The sequence below is a fragment of the Podarcis gaigeae genome (assembly GCF_964106915.1).
Source record: "Podarcis gaigeae genome assembly, chromosome: 17".
Lineage (NCBI taxonomy): Eukaryota > Metazoa > Chordata > Lepidosauria > Squamata > Lacertidae > Podarcis > Podarcis gaigeae.
The window spans coordinates 10,180,152-10,197,738 of NC_139694.1; the positions used below are offsets into that span (position 1 = coordinate 10,180,152).

At 43.4% G+C, this 17,587-nt stretch overlaps 1 protein-coding gene across 1 annotated transcript; it reads right to left on the minus strand.

Annotated features, from left to right (window-relative positions):
- Window positions 1-140: 140 nt before the first annotated feature.
- TMEM175 (transmembrane protein 175) lies at window positions 141-14,638 on the minus strand. The gene is made up of 10 exons (XM_083719156.1): window positions 14,393-14,638; window positions 12,246-12,284; window positions 11,403-11,500; window positions 9,696-9,747; window positions 8,116-8,151; window positions 6,796-6,879; window positions 6,138-6,302; window positions 5,741-5,819; window positions 3,888-4,017; window positions 141-2,350 (listed from the first exon to the last, which is right to left on the minus strand). Exons 1-10 carry the CDS (start codon window positions 14,546-14,548, stop codon window positions 1,687-1,689), a joined length of 1,503 nt encoding a protein of 500 aa, XP_083575282.1. The 5' UTR covers window positions 14,549-14,638; the 3' UTR covers window positions 141-1,686.
- Between the last annotated feature and the right edge of the window lie 2,949 nt (window positions 14,639-17,587).

Consider the following 17,587-nt stretch of genomic DNA (forward strand, 5'->3'; position numbering starts at 1 on the left):
ATCTGTGACTAGGATTTCCTGTGAGGTTTGGTTTCCTCCTAGTTTGCAGCTTCACACGGCTGCTGTAAGGACTGGTGAAATGGTATTCTGGTATTCTAATGTGGAAGAGAGATGATGAAGTGGAGTAAAACTCCTGCCAGTTTCAATTGTAAATGCAGCATTTTATTCAATAAAAAAATGTTCCAACACATTTTAAAATTAAGGAATGTATAAAATAAGGGACCAAAGAGAATCATTAAGAGGACATATCTTAGATTGTAGGTTGAATCTCAACATACAATATAGTGCATTTCTCCAAAGCAAGTATTATGATGATCAATCAGTCAATCAATCAATCAATCAATCAATCAATCAAGTAAAGGTAATTGTGCATCATAAACCACTCAAAATATAAATATTTTACATTTATAATAAAGTGCAATCAAGGGAAAAGTACAGAAGCTATTAGCTAGCCTACGTAGGTGCATTTCAAGAAAAGAGACTGGGTTTTTTTCTGAATGGCATAATGCTGAGCATTTCATTGAGAAGTTGCATCAAACATTAGGTATAGAAAGTTCTTCCTTCCAGCTAAAGGCAACATTCAAGATAAACCAGCAGCTTAGTGGATTAGCCAAAGCTCAGATGACTTTATACTGGAAGTGTATCGGCTCAGCAGAACAACACTGAAGGAAAGAGACATTAAGCAAGAGCTGGAAAAAGACTTAATATCCGTAGGTACCCTCAACTTTCTGCAGAAACCAGGATGAACCCTGGTACAATTTTCACATTCCTAGACTCCAGATCCCTGAGAAATCGGAGGTCTTTAGATTTTCCAGCCAGAGATGAACCACCTTGTCTATTGTCCATGAAAGCCATTTGTTTTGGAGATTCACGGGCAGTTGCCCAACACTCTACATAATAATTTTCACTTGTATTCCAGGCCAAATACATCCTGTATGTATTCCAAGAAGCAGATGTTGATTTACTACAACAGCCGTACCCTATGATATGTAACAACTTAACATTCAAATAATGCCCCCCGATAACATGAACGTGACATGAATACGAATCTTACTACTTTTACTAATTATGACAACTGAAACTTGACTTTAGGAACTAGGGAAAGCTACCTTATTCCAAGACAATGGATTGATCTCACTCGTATTATTAACAGTGACTGAAAACAGCTCTCCAGTTTCAGATGGACTCTCCCAGCTCTACCTGGCAATCCTATGAATTGAATCTGGGACATTTTGCATAGCATGTGATTTAACACCAAGCCACAGTCCCGTCTCCTTATTCAACGCCTCAAAAACAGACCCAATGCTATAATTCTCCCTTAATCTTTCTGTGCTCCCTCTCTCACCATGCAGGGGGAAACCAAGCCAAATGGGCGGCGTATAAATAATAAATTATTATTATTTTTTTTATTATGCAAAAAACTGACTACATTGGTGGTTAGATGCATCATCTTAGCCCTAATCACTGACAAAAATGTCCAACCTGCAGCCAAAAATATGGCCAGTGGACTTTGCATGACTCCATTTCTGGGTTTGCACCTGAAATCTCTCTACTCAAAGCGTTTTATGTTCCATGAAGCAAAACATCTAAACTGGCAAAATGTTGAATATACCCAGTTGTGGCTTGAACCAGGCAAGTTCAAGTAGAAGCAATTCCACAGGAATTCCAAGGAAAGCAGCGGTAAAGCTATGACAAGGTCTCGGAAGGAGACAAACACGCTTCTTCTTCTTCTGATACATCTTTCCGTGGCCTGAACAGAGACACCAGGAACTTCAACGCTACCAAACCAACCCTGACAGAGATGCGTAAGACGAGGAAGGCAAAGGGGACGACGATCTGCATGAGGTGGAAGATTTCTGTACTCAGCTCGCTTACAGCGCAGGTCAGGAAGAAGGCTGCGAGGCTCGCGCAGGGGTAGAGAGCCAGCTTGGCAAACATGAAGGCGTGCTCTTTGCCGCCGTATCGTGCAAAAGGATGCAGTGTTTCCCTTTCGTGGAAGAGGGCCGCGGTCCAAATGCCAAACTGAAAGATGCTGGCGAAGAAAATGGTGACGCAGCTCACCTGGATGGCCTGTATTTCGTTGTGAGACTTCTCCGCAAACTCGCTGGTCAGCTGGTAGGCCAGAGGCAGACCTCCGATGAAAGCCAGCGAGAGGGTGTTGAGGAGCCCCATCAGGCGCGTTGCTTTTGTCACGTGAAGGAAGAGCGAATGGTGGACAAACCAGAGAAGGCCGATAGTAACAAAAGACCCAAAGTAGGCAAGGAAATTCGGACCGTATTCACTCAAGGCATTGATGAGATTCCCGCGGTATTTCTCTCGCACCTCTTTAGCGTCAGGAACGTTATCTTCACTGTTGGGGTGGGAAATGATATTTCAGTTGTACATGCACCGGCATCCATTTACATGGGGATATTCTATCATTTTCTGCATGTTACTTTAACGCTTAGAAATATATATATATATTAAAATCCTTTTTATTAAATGATTTTCATAGTTAAACAATGGTACATATAACATCTCTGTTTTCTGTATAGGAGGAGGATTAAAATGAACTGGTGGGTTTTGGTCAGTTAGTGGGATAACAGGAGATTGCAGACCTAGGAGATGTTTCTATTTTGCAGGCAAGAGCTATGTGATATGCAGCACTCATGCTTCCATCTATGAACTACCAACATGAAGCAAAGGTGGAAATTTCATCATTTCACTTCATTAAGCGTAGGTATTTCCCATTGGGTTGTGCAAGTACTAATACGATTGCACAAGACACTGGTGGAGGGCCCATGCTCAAGAGAGATTAAAGGGAGGTCCACATTGTAAACCCCGCCCCCCAAACTCTATGTGCAGAATGCTGCAGAGCAATTGCTGATAGGAGTGTGGCTTTGTCAGCATATAGCACTTGTGCTCAGAGACCTGCTCTGGTTGCCAATTTGCTACTGAGCCAAGTTCCAGGCGTTACTATTAGTATATAAAGCCCTTAACAACTTGGGACCAGTCTACCTACAAGATTGCCTTATCCCATGTGTGGCCATTTGACTGCTTCGATTGGCAGGTGCCACATAATACCCGTTCGACACTGGTAAGAATTTGGCCGTTTAGTGTGGCACTTTGGAACCCCCTGCCTACTGAGATCAAGCAGACCCCTGCACTGTACAGTGGAACCTCGGGTTGCGGACGTAATCCGTGACGGAGGCACGTCCACAACCTGCAGCGTTCGTAACCTGCAGTGCCGCGTCTGTGCACGTGCGTGACATGATTTAGTGCTTCTGTGCATGCACGAGCGGCAAAACCCGGAAGTAACCCTTTCCTGTACTTCTGGGTTTCCCACGGTCCGCAACCTGAAAACACATAACCTGAAGCGTTCGTAACTTGAGGTACCACTGTACTTTTTTCAGAGCCTGCTAAAAACACTCTTGTTTAGACAAGCCTACCCAGAATCTTAGAAAGTTGAGGCCATTTTAATCTGTTTAAGCATTTTAACTTTTGTATGTTTTAAAGTAGGGCTGTAAATCTTTCCTGGTTTTCTTGTTTTATCTTTTTGTAAACTGCTTGGAGTTGTTTTGGTTTTTTTTAACGGTCAAGCAGTGTATAAATTTTATGAAATAAAACTCTATTCAGTGGTACCTTCATTCTCAAACTTAATCTGTTCTGGGAGTCCGAGTTCCTACACTGAAGCGGAAGCTGTGTCGGATGCTTGGCTCCTGAAAAATGTTCGCAAACTGGAACTTTGACTTCCAGGTTTGCGGTGTTCGGGAGCCGAATTGTTTGGGAGCCAAGCCGTTCAAAAACCAAGGAACCACTGTACACACTTTCCCCTCCAAGCACTGTATTCTCATATGAAAAACAGTCAAGGGCAATACTGGATAGAACTAAGATTTCTGAAGACCTACCATATATCCAGAATCAATAGGGTTGCTACGATTGCATAAACTCCATCACTGAATGCTTCCACTCTTTCCTTACTAAGGGGTTCTGTAAGGTAGGAAGTAAAAGACTCCAGAGGGACTTCGTCTTCTTGACCTGGAAGGCACAATAAGCATGCTGAATGAAAGCGCTAAGCTTTTCTTTTATATAGTCGACAAGCCTTTATTCATTTTGTCTCATCCTCTTTTGGATTCCAGATGCGAAGTGACACCCAGTGCCAGCTGCTCGAAAACTGAGCACTCAGTAACCTGTGACGCCAATTGAGTGGAAACCAGAGTTACTAGGCCCCCCCCCCTCGGTCGTCCCCTTCCGAGCGGTTTAGAGGCCTTGATTTCATTGCGTGGTAACCATCGAGAACTATGTTGCACTGTGCAAAATATGAGCAAGCCAGGGCTGAACTGATATTACCCTTGCTGGTTACCTTTCCCGGGAAAATCAGAGGCTCACTATGTCAGGTTCCTATTGGAAGACCGGACAAACGCTAGAACATTAGCGGTGGCAAAGTTTTTATCGGTGGTTGCAAGAACCAATGACCCCTATATTGTGAAAAATGTTTGTTTAACCTGGAGGTAGGCTGTATGAATTGTGTATTGCTTTGTAACGATTTGTTGGGTCTCTGGACTGTAATAAAGATTGATGAAGATGAAATCTCATCCTCTAGAAGTAAATAAAAATACCTCCACCATGTTATTCCTGCCTACCTCCTCCCAAAGATATGTTGCTTATCCAAGGCTTGAGAGGAGAACCTTGCTGTACAGATTATTGTTGTGTGACTTTTGATCATGTGTTTATCCTTAGACTCCCAACTGGCCAGCTGCCTATCCTATTTCAAATATTATATTAATTGATCTACATTCCTCTCTTCTACCAGAGGTGGCCAGAGTGGCATACAACACCATCGTAAAACTGTATCATATAAGCAATAAACATGCGAACAGACACTTTCTAAAAGCAACAGAAACCAGATCATACCTAAAGCAAAACAAGACATAAACGTAGCAGCAGCGAGGGTAAAACATACTGTACATTAAAACGAGAAACAATAACACAAGGTATTACTTTTTAAATTAAAGGCGTTTTCAGCTTCTGGTGACAGACAAATTAGGAGCCTGATTATTTCCCATTAGCACTGGAATTCCAGAGTTGTGGCATAGCCTCAGAGAAGGCCCTGTGTGCTCTGCTCATTTTAGAAGACTTGGAGACAGACTTTCTGTCACAATCACTGTGCAACACAAAGCAAGGAGAAAACAATTTCTTTGGCCTGAATTGTCCTTCTATTTTCATGCTGGACCATACTTTCAAAATCTGCCTCCTAGTCACCGTAGATAAAGCAATCCCATGCAAAAGAATTAAGTCAGAGGTCCTTCTGCCTAGCTGTGTCTGAGGGAGAGGACAGATTGCAAAGTCCTCTCCATCGAGTTGGCTGGGACCAGCTGCCATTTTGTTGCCTCCTAGGTCATTTCAGCTCATCACTATGGTATCAATTACCGTATTTTTCTGTGTATAAGACACCCCCATGTAGAAGACACCCCCTATTTTTTGAGCCCAAATTTAAGAAATAAGTAATTGCAACATTGCATGTATAAGACAACCTCCAATTTTAAACTTAAAAAATGGGGGGGGGGGGATATAGTCTTATACACGGAAAAACACAGTATGTAACTAGGGCTAATGAAGGACTCCTGAACTTGTTTACTTTCGGTTCAGTTCCTTTCTCTTTTTGTATAGTGTCTATTAGATTGCCAATTTGGTGGCATAGGCAGCCAGGTTTTGTTTTGTTTTTTAATCTTTAAATAAACAAATATAAAAGGATACTCACCAAGGACCTTGCTTTTAAACCATTTGGTTAGGTGGCTGACGTGTGGGAAAAAAATAACGAGCCCAAGAAACACGTAAGCCTGGAAGGAAATAAGAGCTTGTTTATTGCATGATAACATGCTCAGAGGAGGTCAAAGGTTTGCAGGAATACAAAAAACTCTTTAGGGGGAATAAACCCCCCAAACCTAAAAACCAACCCCTCCCCCACAACAGCCTGATGAAGACTGGACATGCTCAGCAGACACAAAATATAGGCTGACAGTTGGAAGCGGTAGAGAGAATGAGGAAAAGGAGAACCCCAAGGGTGGCTGGCAGGCTGAAAAGTCCCCATTGTAGAACACAATCCTGCTCTTGCACACAGCTTGGTAATCACTGTTTGAATGTAAAGGTGGCCTTACCAGTGGGATGAAGAAAAAGGAGACGATGGCAGCAAAAAAACTAAGCGTCGGCCCTCTTAGTATAATCTTCAGAATGTGATTTTTGTAAAATGCCTGGTTTTCGGACTCCTGTATTTGATGGCTGAGTAAATACGGATGGTGGAAGCCATATACTACGATGATTGCCTGCAGAGTGAAGAAAACACTGCATGAGTACATGAGACTAACGCCAATCGCAGACATAATGCCAAACCATGGTTTGGTGTTACAAGAAAAAGCCTAGAGCTTCTGCTTGTTTCTCCACCTCCCTCTTACCCTTGCACACTGAAGAGTTAGCCGATTTCCAATCCCAATTTGCATCAAACCTTTGTTTACAAGTTCACAAATGATTGTGAACAATTGTTGTCCACTGTGGTTTGTGCTTGCCTGCAAATCTGAATAGCAAACCTGTGAGCACAAAGCAATGCAATAATAAACTTGTCCTGTAAGTGCTTGCAGCTTTTGCCACCTCTATTAGCTGCTGCAAGAAGGGAATCTACTCTTTCCTTTGGGGACTAACAATTATGTTCTCACATAAGGAGGATAACACGCGGATCATCACCATTTTCTGATTATAACCTATGGAATCTTTCCTGCTAATAGTCCCTAATTTTAAATACTGAAATGAAAGCAACAAGACCTGGATAGTGCCGATTACAACACTGCAGCTACTAAACATGAAAATGCCAAATGGTACATCTGGAAATGAGGCCATCAAGGAGAACTGCAAGACAAAATGAGAGATCAGTGATATGCTGCAAAATACACTCATGGAAAGTAAAACCCAATAAATATGTATCAGCTGGATCAGCTTTTTAAAAAACATAAAGTTATATATTTGCAAGCTCTGCTTTTCATACCCTTGACACTCAGTTGAATCAATAAACAAACTTGTAAGATCTGCAAGTTATTCCGAGAGAGGCCAAAAGCATATCCAGGTATATTGTATTAACTTGAAGAGGAAAGCAGTAAGAATGCTGAATTTCTTTCAGTGAATATGTGTTTGAGTACCGAATTCTAGGATGGACTGAGAAGCTTGCAACTTGGGTTTATGAACCAGCATATTATGTTGGAAAGCTACTGGAAGACATTGGTACAAGTGCGGTGAAATTTCTATGCTAACTGGCAGAGCCCAGTTTCAAGTCTGGGTGAGAAAATTCTTCGACTGTCTGAACAATTCAGACCATTTAGTTAAACTAATTTACCTTTGAAGAAGATTAGGTTTAGAGTTGCAAGCCTCACCGCAGTCGCGGAGAACAAAATTCACTGTGACAAATACATAGTAAGCTCACTCTGCATTTCCCCTTTGTGGTCTCCTTAATCCTGATTCTTAATAAATTCGCTTAAAATCAGCTTCTGGGTTTTTGACATGCATTTGTGACTGAACAGATTAGCAGCTGGAATCATTTTGGTTTCATTACCCTAGTCTAGAGGCAAGGAGATCAAAAGGATACAGGCTCTGGTCTTGTGGTGGGAGGGGGGCTTTTACTGCTCACTTATACTCAAAGCCTGGGGATTTGCTCCTATCCAACACCAGAGGCAAAGAGGATATGGGGAGATTTTAGAGAGCCATAGTCTGCAAAGGCACACTGACCACTTTGTTCAAATGGCTTTCTATACCTGAACAAAGTGTTCCATAATGAGACGTGCTTCCGAAAAGAGTACATACACTTTCTTTGCCTTTCACTTTAGGTGTTATTTACTTGTAATAAGTGAAGTTTTGTGATAACTGGTTAAGTGATTAACCTTCAGCTGACCAACTGATATACCATACATAAATTAAAGTGAAAACACAAGAGTTTATTAATGTTACGCTTAAGCTTTTTAAGCAAATAAGAGTTGTACCCATTTCAAGAAGATGTCAACTCTATTCCAACAGGTAGAGTCTTTAAGTTTTAAAAGTAGTTTAATCAAACAGAGGGGAAATGTTAGGCAGGAAAGAAGCAGAATGCTTACTTACTGTGTATGGCAAAAAAGTAATGAGCATCATACATGCCTAGGAGAGAAAAGAATTCAGCATGTGAGAAGACATGGCTCCTCGGAATGTAAATGCAAGTCAGTGCCCCTTCTCACATTATCTGCATGGCATGGAAGATGATGCAGTTTGGCTCCTTTCTGCTTAGCAATGAAATGTCAGAAGCCCAGGACTATACTTGGGGGCCTAAGCTGTAGCCTCTTTCCACTCTAACGTTGCCCCAGTTTTAGGGAGGAATGACACTAGCATGGAAAGGGAGCCAGAGAACATCCAAGGACGTTCAAGCAGCTCACATTGAACAAAGATAATGCAGTAAGTGTTGCCTGTGGAACCTCTACAACTATCGGGCTTTATCCAACCCAGGCATGGTAGTACAAAGAAATGCAGAAGAACTCATTGGAAGACATCAGTGGCTTCCCACAACCATCTTTTTGTAGCCTCAGGCCATTTTCCCAAGTTACACTCAAATCTGTTTCTTGTGTTAGATCACAACAATTTTAGGGAACAATCAAGCCGGTTGTTCTCTCAGCACAAGACATGCCAAAATGAATGGCAGCTTTATAGGGTTGCCATATTTCAAGAAGTAAAAATCCAGACACAAAAAGTTGTTGTCAAACTCCTGGACATTTTGCCAATTTCCCAAAATTCTCCCCAAACGCTAATTCCGTCATTGGAATCCTGGACTTGCCCAGGAGTATGGCAACCCTAGAAAGGCAGAAACACTCCTGGATATCTCCCTTACATTTGAAGAAGACTTGGACAGAAGGTAAAAAGGTAAAGGACCCCATGATGGTTAAGTCCAGTCAAAGGAGACTATGGGGCTGCGATGCTCATCTTGCTTTCAGGCTGAGGGAGCCGGCGTTTGTCCACAGACAGTTTTCCAGGTCATGTGGCCAGCATGACTAAACTGCTTCTGGAACACCATGATGGAAACCAAGAGCACACGGAGACACTGTTTACCTTCCTGCCTATCTACTTGCACTGGCATGCTTTCAAACTGCTAGTTTGGCAGGAGCTGGGACAGAGCAATGGGAGTTCACCCTTTCGCGTGGATTCAAACAGCCGACCTTCTGATCAGCAAGCCCAAGAGGCTCAGTGGTTCAGACCACAGCGCCATCCACTCTGCTAAAGGCAGGACTCCTGGACAGCTCCCATACATTTGAAGAAGACGTGACAGAATGTCCCTCAAGATCACACAATTCTGTATGTTATGCACTGGGACAAGTTAAAACCTCCAGCTGCTTCGGGTAATTATTAAACTATTCATATTTTGCATTTCACCATCAACAAATGAAGCAAAAAGCATTACACATATATCCCGGGTGCAGTTATGATGTGCTGGGTGACTCAGACACTAATATTAAACAGTGTGCAGTAAAATGGATAAAACGCACCATAGCCCATTGCTGTTCTAGATAATTTTGTTTCTGAAACATTAGGATACTGAAATTTGTAAGCAGGAGATTCAAAACTGTTCCATCTTGGTATTGATCATATTCAAGGCTGGGAATATCTTGATATTTACACCAGCGTGTCTTATTTTAACGGACCTTTATTTCACTCACCAAATTTAGAAGGGCAAGCACATCATCTATGAGTTCGATCACTTGAAAAAGTCTGAGAGGGAGAGAGAGAGAACAAAAGCCATTAATAATTTGGCCCTGGTAAAATACTCAGAAAGCTTTGACTGACAAGACGCATTCACTGAACAAGTCTTTATTTTGATGATAGTATCACGTGGGAAAAGTTATGCAGTGTACCTCCATTCTATGATGAGTCTACTCATATTCAGCAGTAAGGGAGAAATGAATGTGAAACTCAGAAACTTCCCTTTCTGAAACATCACAGACAAAGATCAGGCAACCAGGCAAATCTGCTCACAATCTTGCTAGGCTCTTTGGTAAGTCAGCCAACAGGATGATTCCCTTCCCCATCCCTCAAGCTCTTACACCTACTGTGGCTTAAAGAAACTTAAGAGATGGAAGTTTTTCCTGCCATTTCTTATCTTATCAAATAAGCTCCCACCTCTCCCTTGACACATACAAAGGGCTCAGCTTATTATCTCACTTAGGCTGGTCACAACTCCAGTGTGTTGAGGACTGGATAAGACAGGAAATGAAAGGAGTTTCTCCCCACTGTTTCTTATCTTCTTTATACACTAGCAGAAAGGAGAAAGAACTCTGGCTTCCCCGCAGCAAGCCCTCTGTGAAAGTCACAGGACTTTTTGGGGGTGGAGAAGGTAGGTAGGGGAAGAGGCTAATAAGCCAAACTACTTATTTGTAGATCCTTCACAAACCACCAATTAAATGGGATTTTCAGAACAGCCAAGCTTGTAAAGAGTGCTCCTGAGCCAGTAACAATTCTATCCAGGTAATAACAACAATTTTATTATTTGTATACCCTGCCCATCTGACTAGGTTGCCTCATCTATTCTGAGTGGCTTTCAACACATATAAAGTCATAATAAAACATTAAGCATTAAAATACTTCCGCAAGAAGCAGCAGAAGCTTACAAAAGTTGTTTCTTCTCCTAAGGCCACAAATGGCAAACAGATGTATGTGCAAACTGGTCAAAAGAAAGCCTCGTATGGTGGTAACCTAATGAAATTGTCTGGCAGTAGATTCAGGACAAAAACGGAAAAAGGACTTATTTTAACCAAATGCAATTCATTTTTTCCGATGTGGAAAATAGGGGGCTGGACTTGACTGATTATTGGTTTGATTAAATAGGTAAAGGTAAAGGGACCCCTGACCATTAGTTCCAGTCGTGACCAACTCTGGGGTTGTGGCGCTCATCTCGCTTTATTGGCTGAGGGAGCCGGCGTACGGCTTCTGCGTCATGTGGCCAGCATGACTAAGCCGCTTCTGGCGAACTAGAGCAGCGCACGGAAACGCCATTTACCTTTCCACCGGAGCAGTACCTATTTATCTACTTGCACTTTGACGTGCTTTCGAACTGCTAGGTTGGCAAGAGCAGGGACTGAGCAACGGTACCTCACCCCGTCACGGGGATTCGAACCACTGACCTTCTGATCAGCAAGTCCTAGGCTTTGTGGTTTTAGAGGTCTTCTTATGTTCTCTTGAGGATTTGTTTTTCCAAGGCTAGTTTAATGTGTTCTTAGCGGCAGTGAATTCAACTGGAATGGCAGGGCTCAGTGCAATCTGCAAGCTCTGTTACAGGATGCCTTCCCTTCTTGGACAAGCTACATGCTGCAATTCGCAAGAAGGGCTGGTGTGTGTGTACCTTTTCCAACACATTCCTAAATGCATACCTGACATGAGCTGCCCAAGCAACTGTTACTATTAAAAAAGTCATCAGGTAAACGGCAATTTTGGTGGCTAGCAGCTGCTGAACACTTTCACCCAGTTTCTGAAATAAAACACAGCATTTGACAAGTAAGTGCCTGCTATTCATTACAGAAGTTAGTGAAACATGACATGGTGTACTTGTTTTTCACACAAGCAAAAGCACAAAGAGAAAGTGTGTTGCAAAACAAACCTCAAGGTGCAGACTGTGAATTTAAAACCAGAACAAAAAACAAATGTAATCCATTCTTCCCTCTGCTCTCTGAAGACACAAAACCTGAGAATGAAACTCTCTGAATAAAGACAAATCTAGCTGGTGGACACACTGAATTCTTTAAGGTGCCTGGTAGTTAATTAGGAAGCAGTACAGATGTCTTCTGCTCTTTCTAACCTGGAAGTGCTACCCTGTGAACTGCTCAGGAAAGCAGTGCTGTTAGGTTAAAAGCAAAATATGGAGACTGTGCTGTTCCTAGCCTGGTGGATGCATGCAAAATAACAGGAAACACAAGAGGCCAGTCAAAAGAGACCCACTTGCCACCTGGGTGAGAAAAAGTGGGGTAGGGGAAACTGAAGACGAGGGGGCTGGATGTAGTCTGTGGGGCACCTATTGACAGAAACTTTAAAATGAACCTGAAACAGATGTTCTAATTTCTTTTAGTACTCAGCGCTAAATGTCCTCTATACTGGAACAACCATGCTGGAGATTCAAAGTGCAATCTAAATTAGTAAACCGTAATACAATCAAAAGTACATTTAATATGTAATATACCGCCTAGAATTATTAGTATTAGTATTATTATACACAATACCTGATCTGGGTGTATCTTTGTATGGGCCACGGGCAAAATCTGCAAAAGAAGCAGCATTTGTAACAAGCAGTGAAGAAAAAAACAAAACACCGAAGAGCATAAAAGGGACATTTGGGGAAGGGGGAAGTGATCTCTAAGGAGTTTCTGGATGCATAAGCAAAATGGGTATTTCCCAACATGAATTCCTCACCCTGACCTTGCTCACAATCACAGTGATTAAAGCATGGTAGAAGGGTGCCCCCCCCAATCTTTTCAACCTATCTTTTATTTTACTATTAAAATTGTACCATTTTACTGAGTGGTGCTTATGCCCAAGTAAATAAAGATGTTATTATGTAAAGGTATGCAGCCACAGCTAAGATGGACATGGGCTAGCAGTGTGGGCGCAAATCTCCTCTCAGCCACAGCGCTCATTGGTTGACCTCACCCACCTACCTCAGGAGTGTTGTGAGCAGTGCTTTTTTTCTTAAAAAATGTTTCAGGGTATTCTCATTTTGACTCAAGAAAACCACCGTTTTATAGTTCAAATCAGGAAAAATAAACACAGTAAATGGACAAAAGTACAATGATTCACAAAATGTTTAGGGGTATGCGTACCCCGGCCTGCCCCCCCCCCCCGAAAAAAGCACTGGTTGTGAAACTAAAATGGGAAAACCCGCATGTTTGAATCTCTTGGAAGCAGAGCAGGGTCTCTGCCCCCTGGAGCAGAAGGGGGAAACTGAAACTGAGGTCCTAATCTGATTTGAGGATTGTGAACACAGTATGAATGAAAGGTGACAAGTCCCCCCCCCCAAAAAAATAAGCAGTTTTCCCAAGTGGTTAGAGCTGACCAAGGCCTAGAGAGCCCACAGTTCAGTCATTCTCTCTCAGGGCTCATCACACTTCGCTTTTGTCCTCTAACAGGTTAGCTGCGGGTTGACATTTGCTCCAATTCAGGGGTGTGTGCGTTGTTTTTATTCTGATTACATATTTTGTGCTTTTATATTCTAATTCTGTCCTGTGAACCGCCCTGAGATCTCCGGGTATAGGGCGGTATATAAATTCAATAGATAAATAAAATAAACAAACAGTGGATTTGTCCTGAGGAAAGCAGCGAGGCAAACAGGAAAACTTCAGGGGTGTGTGCATTGTTGGGTTCTTGTTTTTATTTCGATTACATATTTTGTGCTTTTATATTTTGATTTTGTTCTGTGAGACCTCTGTGAGACCCTGAGACCTCCGGGTATAGGGAGGTATATAAATTCAACAAATAAAATAAACAAACAGTGGATTTGTTCTGAGGATAGCAGCGGGGCAAACAGGAAAAGGGCTCTCAAGACCCCTGGTTTCTAGGCACAGGTACGAGGAAAGTGTGGTCCAAGAGCCCTCGCAGGGTTGTTGTGTAGTCAAGACAGGAGAGCGGAATAATCTCAAGAGCCTTGGGCAACCCAGCCAGATGCAACAGCATTGTCACTACTATTTTCCTTAGGCAGGGTAGAAACGTAAGGAATAAAGCAAGATTATTATTGCAGAGGTGGCTGCGTGATGAGATGCTGAAAGAGCTCATGACCCAGGTTCTAATCCTGTCATGCTGCTTGACCTTCAAAAGGGAAGAGGCGCTGGAGTATAGTTTGGGGGTTTTCATACCTTTATTTTAGATCTGGTTACGTAGGAATTGTTCAGTCTGATTGTGTATTTTTGGGTGTTTCATTAATTGTTTATTATTGCTTTTGTTGTGCTGCAATGGTGCATATTTTCCATGTTGTATGGTCTGAACTGATACCATAGCTCAATGCGTAGAGCATGAGACTCTTAGTCCCAGGGTCGGGGCTTCCAGCCCCACTGGGTGAAGAATTTGTGCATCACGGGGGTTGGGCAAGATGACCCTTGAGGTACCTTTTATCTCTTTTATAAATCTAACTTTGGAAAGGTGGCATACCATAAAAATTATGTGTCTAGGTATGTTAAAAAATAAATAAAAAGGAAGAGGCGCTGCTGCAGAAACCTCGCCCCTTCCACGCGAAAGGGCAGCCCCGGGGTTGCGCCTCGTTCCTGCTCCCAGCCTGTCTAGCGCAGCAGGCGGGAGTCCAACAGGTGCAGCTCCACCCGCCCTCCCACAGCAAGGGGCGCGCCGGACTGGGCGGCCGGCCGCCCTCCGAGAGACTCACCATGACGGTGGCGATGATGGAGAGCAGGGCGTCGCTATAGGCCAGCAGGCGCTGCGAGGCCTGGGTGCCGCCGCCCAGCTCCCCGCCTCGAGGCCTGCCCGGGCCGGGGGGCGTCGGCGGAGAGACCACGGCGACGTAGTCCCCGGCTCCGGCCATCCCGCTCCTCGCCTGCCGGGCGGGCCTCAAAGCAGAGCCCGCCCTCCCTCCTCGTCGCGGAGGCCGGCCGCCAACACCGCCCGCCTCCTCCGCCCAGGCCCGCCCCGCTCGCGGCGGCCTCGGCTTCGGGAGGAGGCGCTGCCCGGTTCCCTCCGGGGCGGGAAATTGGAAAGGGAAAGACGCAAAGCAAAAAAAAAACCGCTCCTTGGATTCACTTGCCATTGGGTTTCATTATGAACGAGGATCCATGGGGATGCAGCTCACTAGACCCGAGTCTTCTCCTGTCGTTTCTTTTAAAACCATTAATTGGGGGGGGGGGTTATATGTAATTTTTATTGAATTTTCTTTTTTACAATTGAAAGCACTCGTTTTTACATCCTTAAGATATCCATGACTCCCCTTCTTCTCTTTCCATGGTTCATTTTACATATCGGATATCCCTGCATATTTTACCAAAACTATACCATTCGGCATTCCATAAAACAACAGTATAAAAATATGGAAGAGATTCAGGCACAAAAGAACTAGGTCCAATCTTAAGGGTCAGGGAAAGTCTTTACAAGCTGTCCACAGAAACTGACGTTATTCCATAACATAGGGGGAATAGCAGAAAATGCCCATTTTTTTGGCCTTATGATGCTCTGTAGAGCAAAGGGCCATTAGTAGAATTTCCCCAGATGTGAGTATTAACATGTTCTGAAATACATTCAGAATATGAGTCATGTTAGATACTCAGCAGCATTCCAGTCACAGCAGTACAGGACCTGCTTACTCTGTCTGGTCTGCCGTCCCATTATCTGATTGGCATTTGCTAACATAGCTGATAATTGCAATGGCAATAGTTTGAAATTCCAGTTCATATACTGGACTATTATCTTCCATCAGAGCTTGCAGGCACAGTTATATTTTAAGGGCACAGCCAGCCGAGAAGTTCTCTTGTGCAAGCCTCACTGAAAGGAATGGCATGTGTGCAAGGAAACTACTGTGCTCTTCCCCAACTCTTGCCAGTGGAGAAATCTGAGACACCAAAATGCGGATAGAACTTTGGTCCCATTCACGCTATACATGTAAACAACACCTGTTTCCCCAGAGAATCCAGGGAACTGTAGTTTGTTAAACATGCTGAGCATTGTAGCTCTGTGAGGGGTAAACAATAGTTCCTACAATTCTAGGTGGGGGGGACCATGTGTTTTAAATGTGCTTCGCATCTGTGGTGTGGCTGTGACCTTTCACACACGCTCAATTTTTTGAGAAAGCTGCAAAACAGCAAACAGAGGTTTATGAGTATTGCTGTAGATTTATGGTGAACACGATGGTTTGTGGAATCATGTATAACTTTCCAAGCTGGTTTCTGCCCAAGCCAGAGCACGTCTGTGGCATGTAACCATTGGTACCAAATGAGTGTCACATTTAGTGCCACATGCACTTCATTCTAATTCAGTAATTTTGGAACTTTCTCAAAGAGGGGAATTACATGCACTAAAATAAATATTGGAAGAGGAAGTGTGAGTCATTGGTGCTCCCATTCCCCAATATATATAATATATATGTCACGTGCTAACACTTGTCTGTTCTTCACACCATGAACTTACCATTTCCTGAACACAGCAAAACACACACACACACTGTGAGGTGTGTCTCCACCCCATGCATGCTGCTGAGGCAAGCAAAACAGTTCAAATTGCTTTTGTTTTCTCTTGATTTGCAGGGTACTGACACCTGAGGCATCCAACGTTTTCTGAATTAAAATTAGAGGCACACTTCACCAATGGGATTTACTTTTAGAGAAGTCCAATGGTGAAGAATATGAACAGGACCATACCAGCTGGGTCACATATTCCAGAGCTAGCAGCCACCCATTCTAGAACCAGGTCTAATTCTAGAACCAGATCAAAAACAAGCAGCCAACACTTAACCAGCAATCTAGTCATACAAAAGATGGTGTCATTTATTCACTTGCATGACACCACAACATCCCCATTGCAGTGGTTTTTATTTTATGGTTGAAAAGATGCTGAAGGTAGCTCAAGCTTTGTTGCCAGCTTAGTACATAACATTGCCTCAAAGACAAAATCCATCTCATTAAATTTAAGACACTGTTGAGTCTTGGTTGGGGATGAACACTTGCCTCCGTATTCCAAGTTGTTCATTTCCTTGGCCTTTGGTGTTCTGTAGCTTTCAATACACCTCAAGGAAATGAGAGCAATAAAGGAACACCCTGAACCTTCCAACAAGCTGCTAAGAATCAGGTGCTGGTGGGCTTCCTCCCCTCCCCTGAGATGACCTTTTGGTGGCCAGAGCACAGATGCCTCCCAGGAAGGACATCTTTATCACCCTCCCCCTTCCAAACCCTCCCCCTTCCAAACCACCATCAACACACCATTGCAAAGGGAAATTTGCTCCTGCTGGGCAGTGGGGATGAATGGGCACCAGTACAAAGAAGGAGATCATGTGCTCATTCATGTATCAGCTGATGCTTTGATTTCCCTACCTGAGGACAAAAGGGTACATAGCTCGTAGGTTATGGAACTGACCCTGAAACTGACCCCAGAAACCCTTTGCAAACTGCAGTGTCCAGAATCGATTGAGGGAAATAATATGTTTGAATGTCCTGTGCAGGTATAGGGTGGGAGTCACCTAATGAGTCCTTTCAGCAGAAACCCTGCATATGGAGATTTGCTTGTGAAATGGAGTGTCCTCCCTTCTCTTCCCCGCTGTCCCCTGCCTGTGAGTTCCCCCCCCAAATAGCTCTGGGAGGGTCAGGAGAACCCCTGGAAAAGCATGCTGAGATGGAGTCTCAGAGAGGAGGGACTGTTCCATCTGGCAAGTTGAACAACTTGCGCTGACAGAACATTTAATAATAACACAACAGTGAATTGCTCCCACAGGGTGTACACAATCTCAAGAAGCACTTTTCAGACAAAAGATGTGCAATAGTTCTACAGTCTAGACCGTGTCGATTACTGACAACTGCCCGTTTCCATGGGGGTTGCGTTCCGGGTCTTCGCATGTGTTGGCAGACCATGCATAAGCCCACCC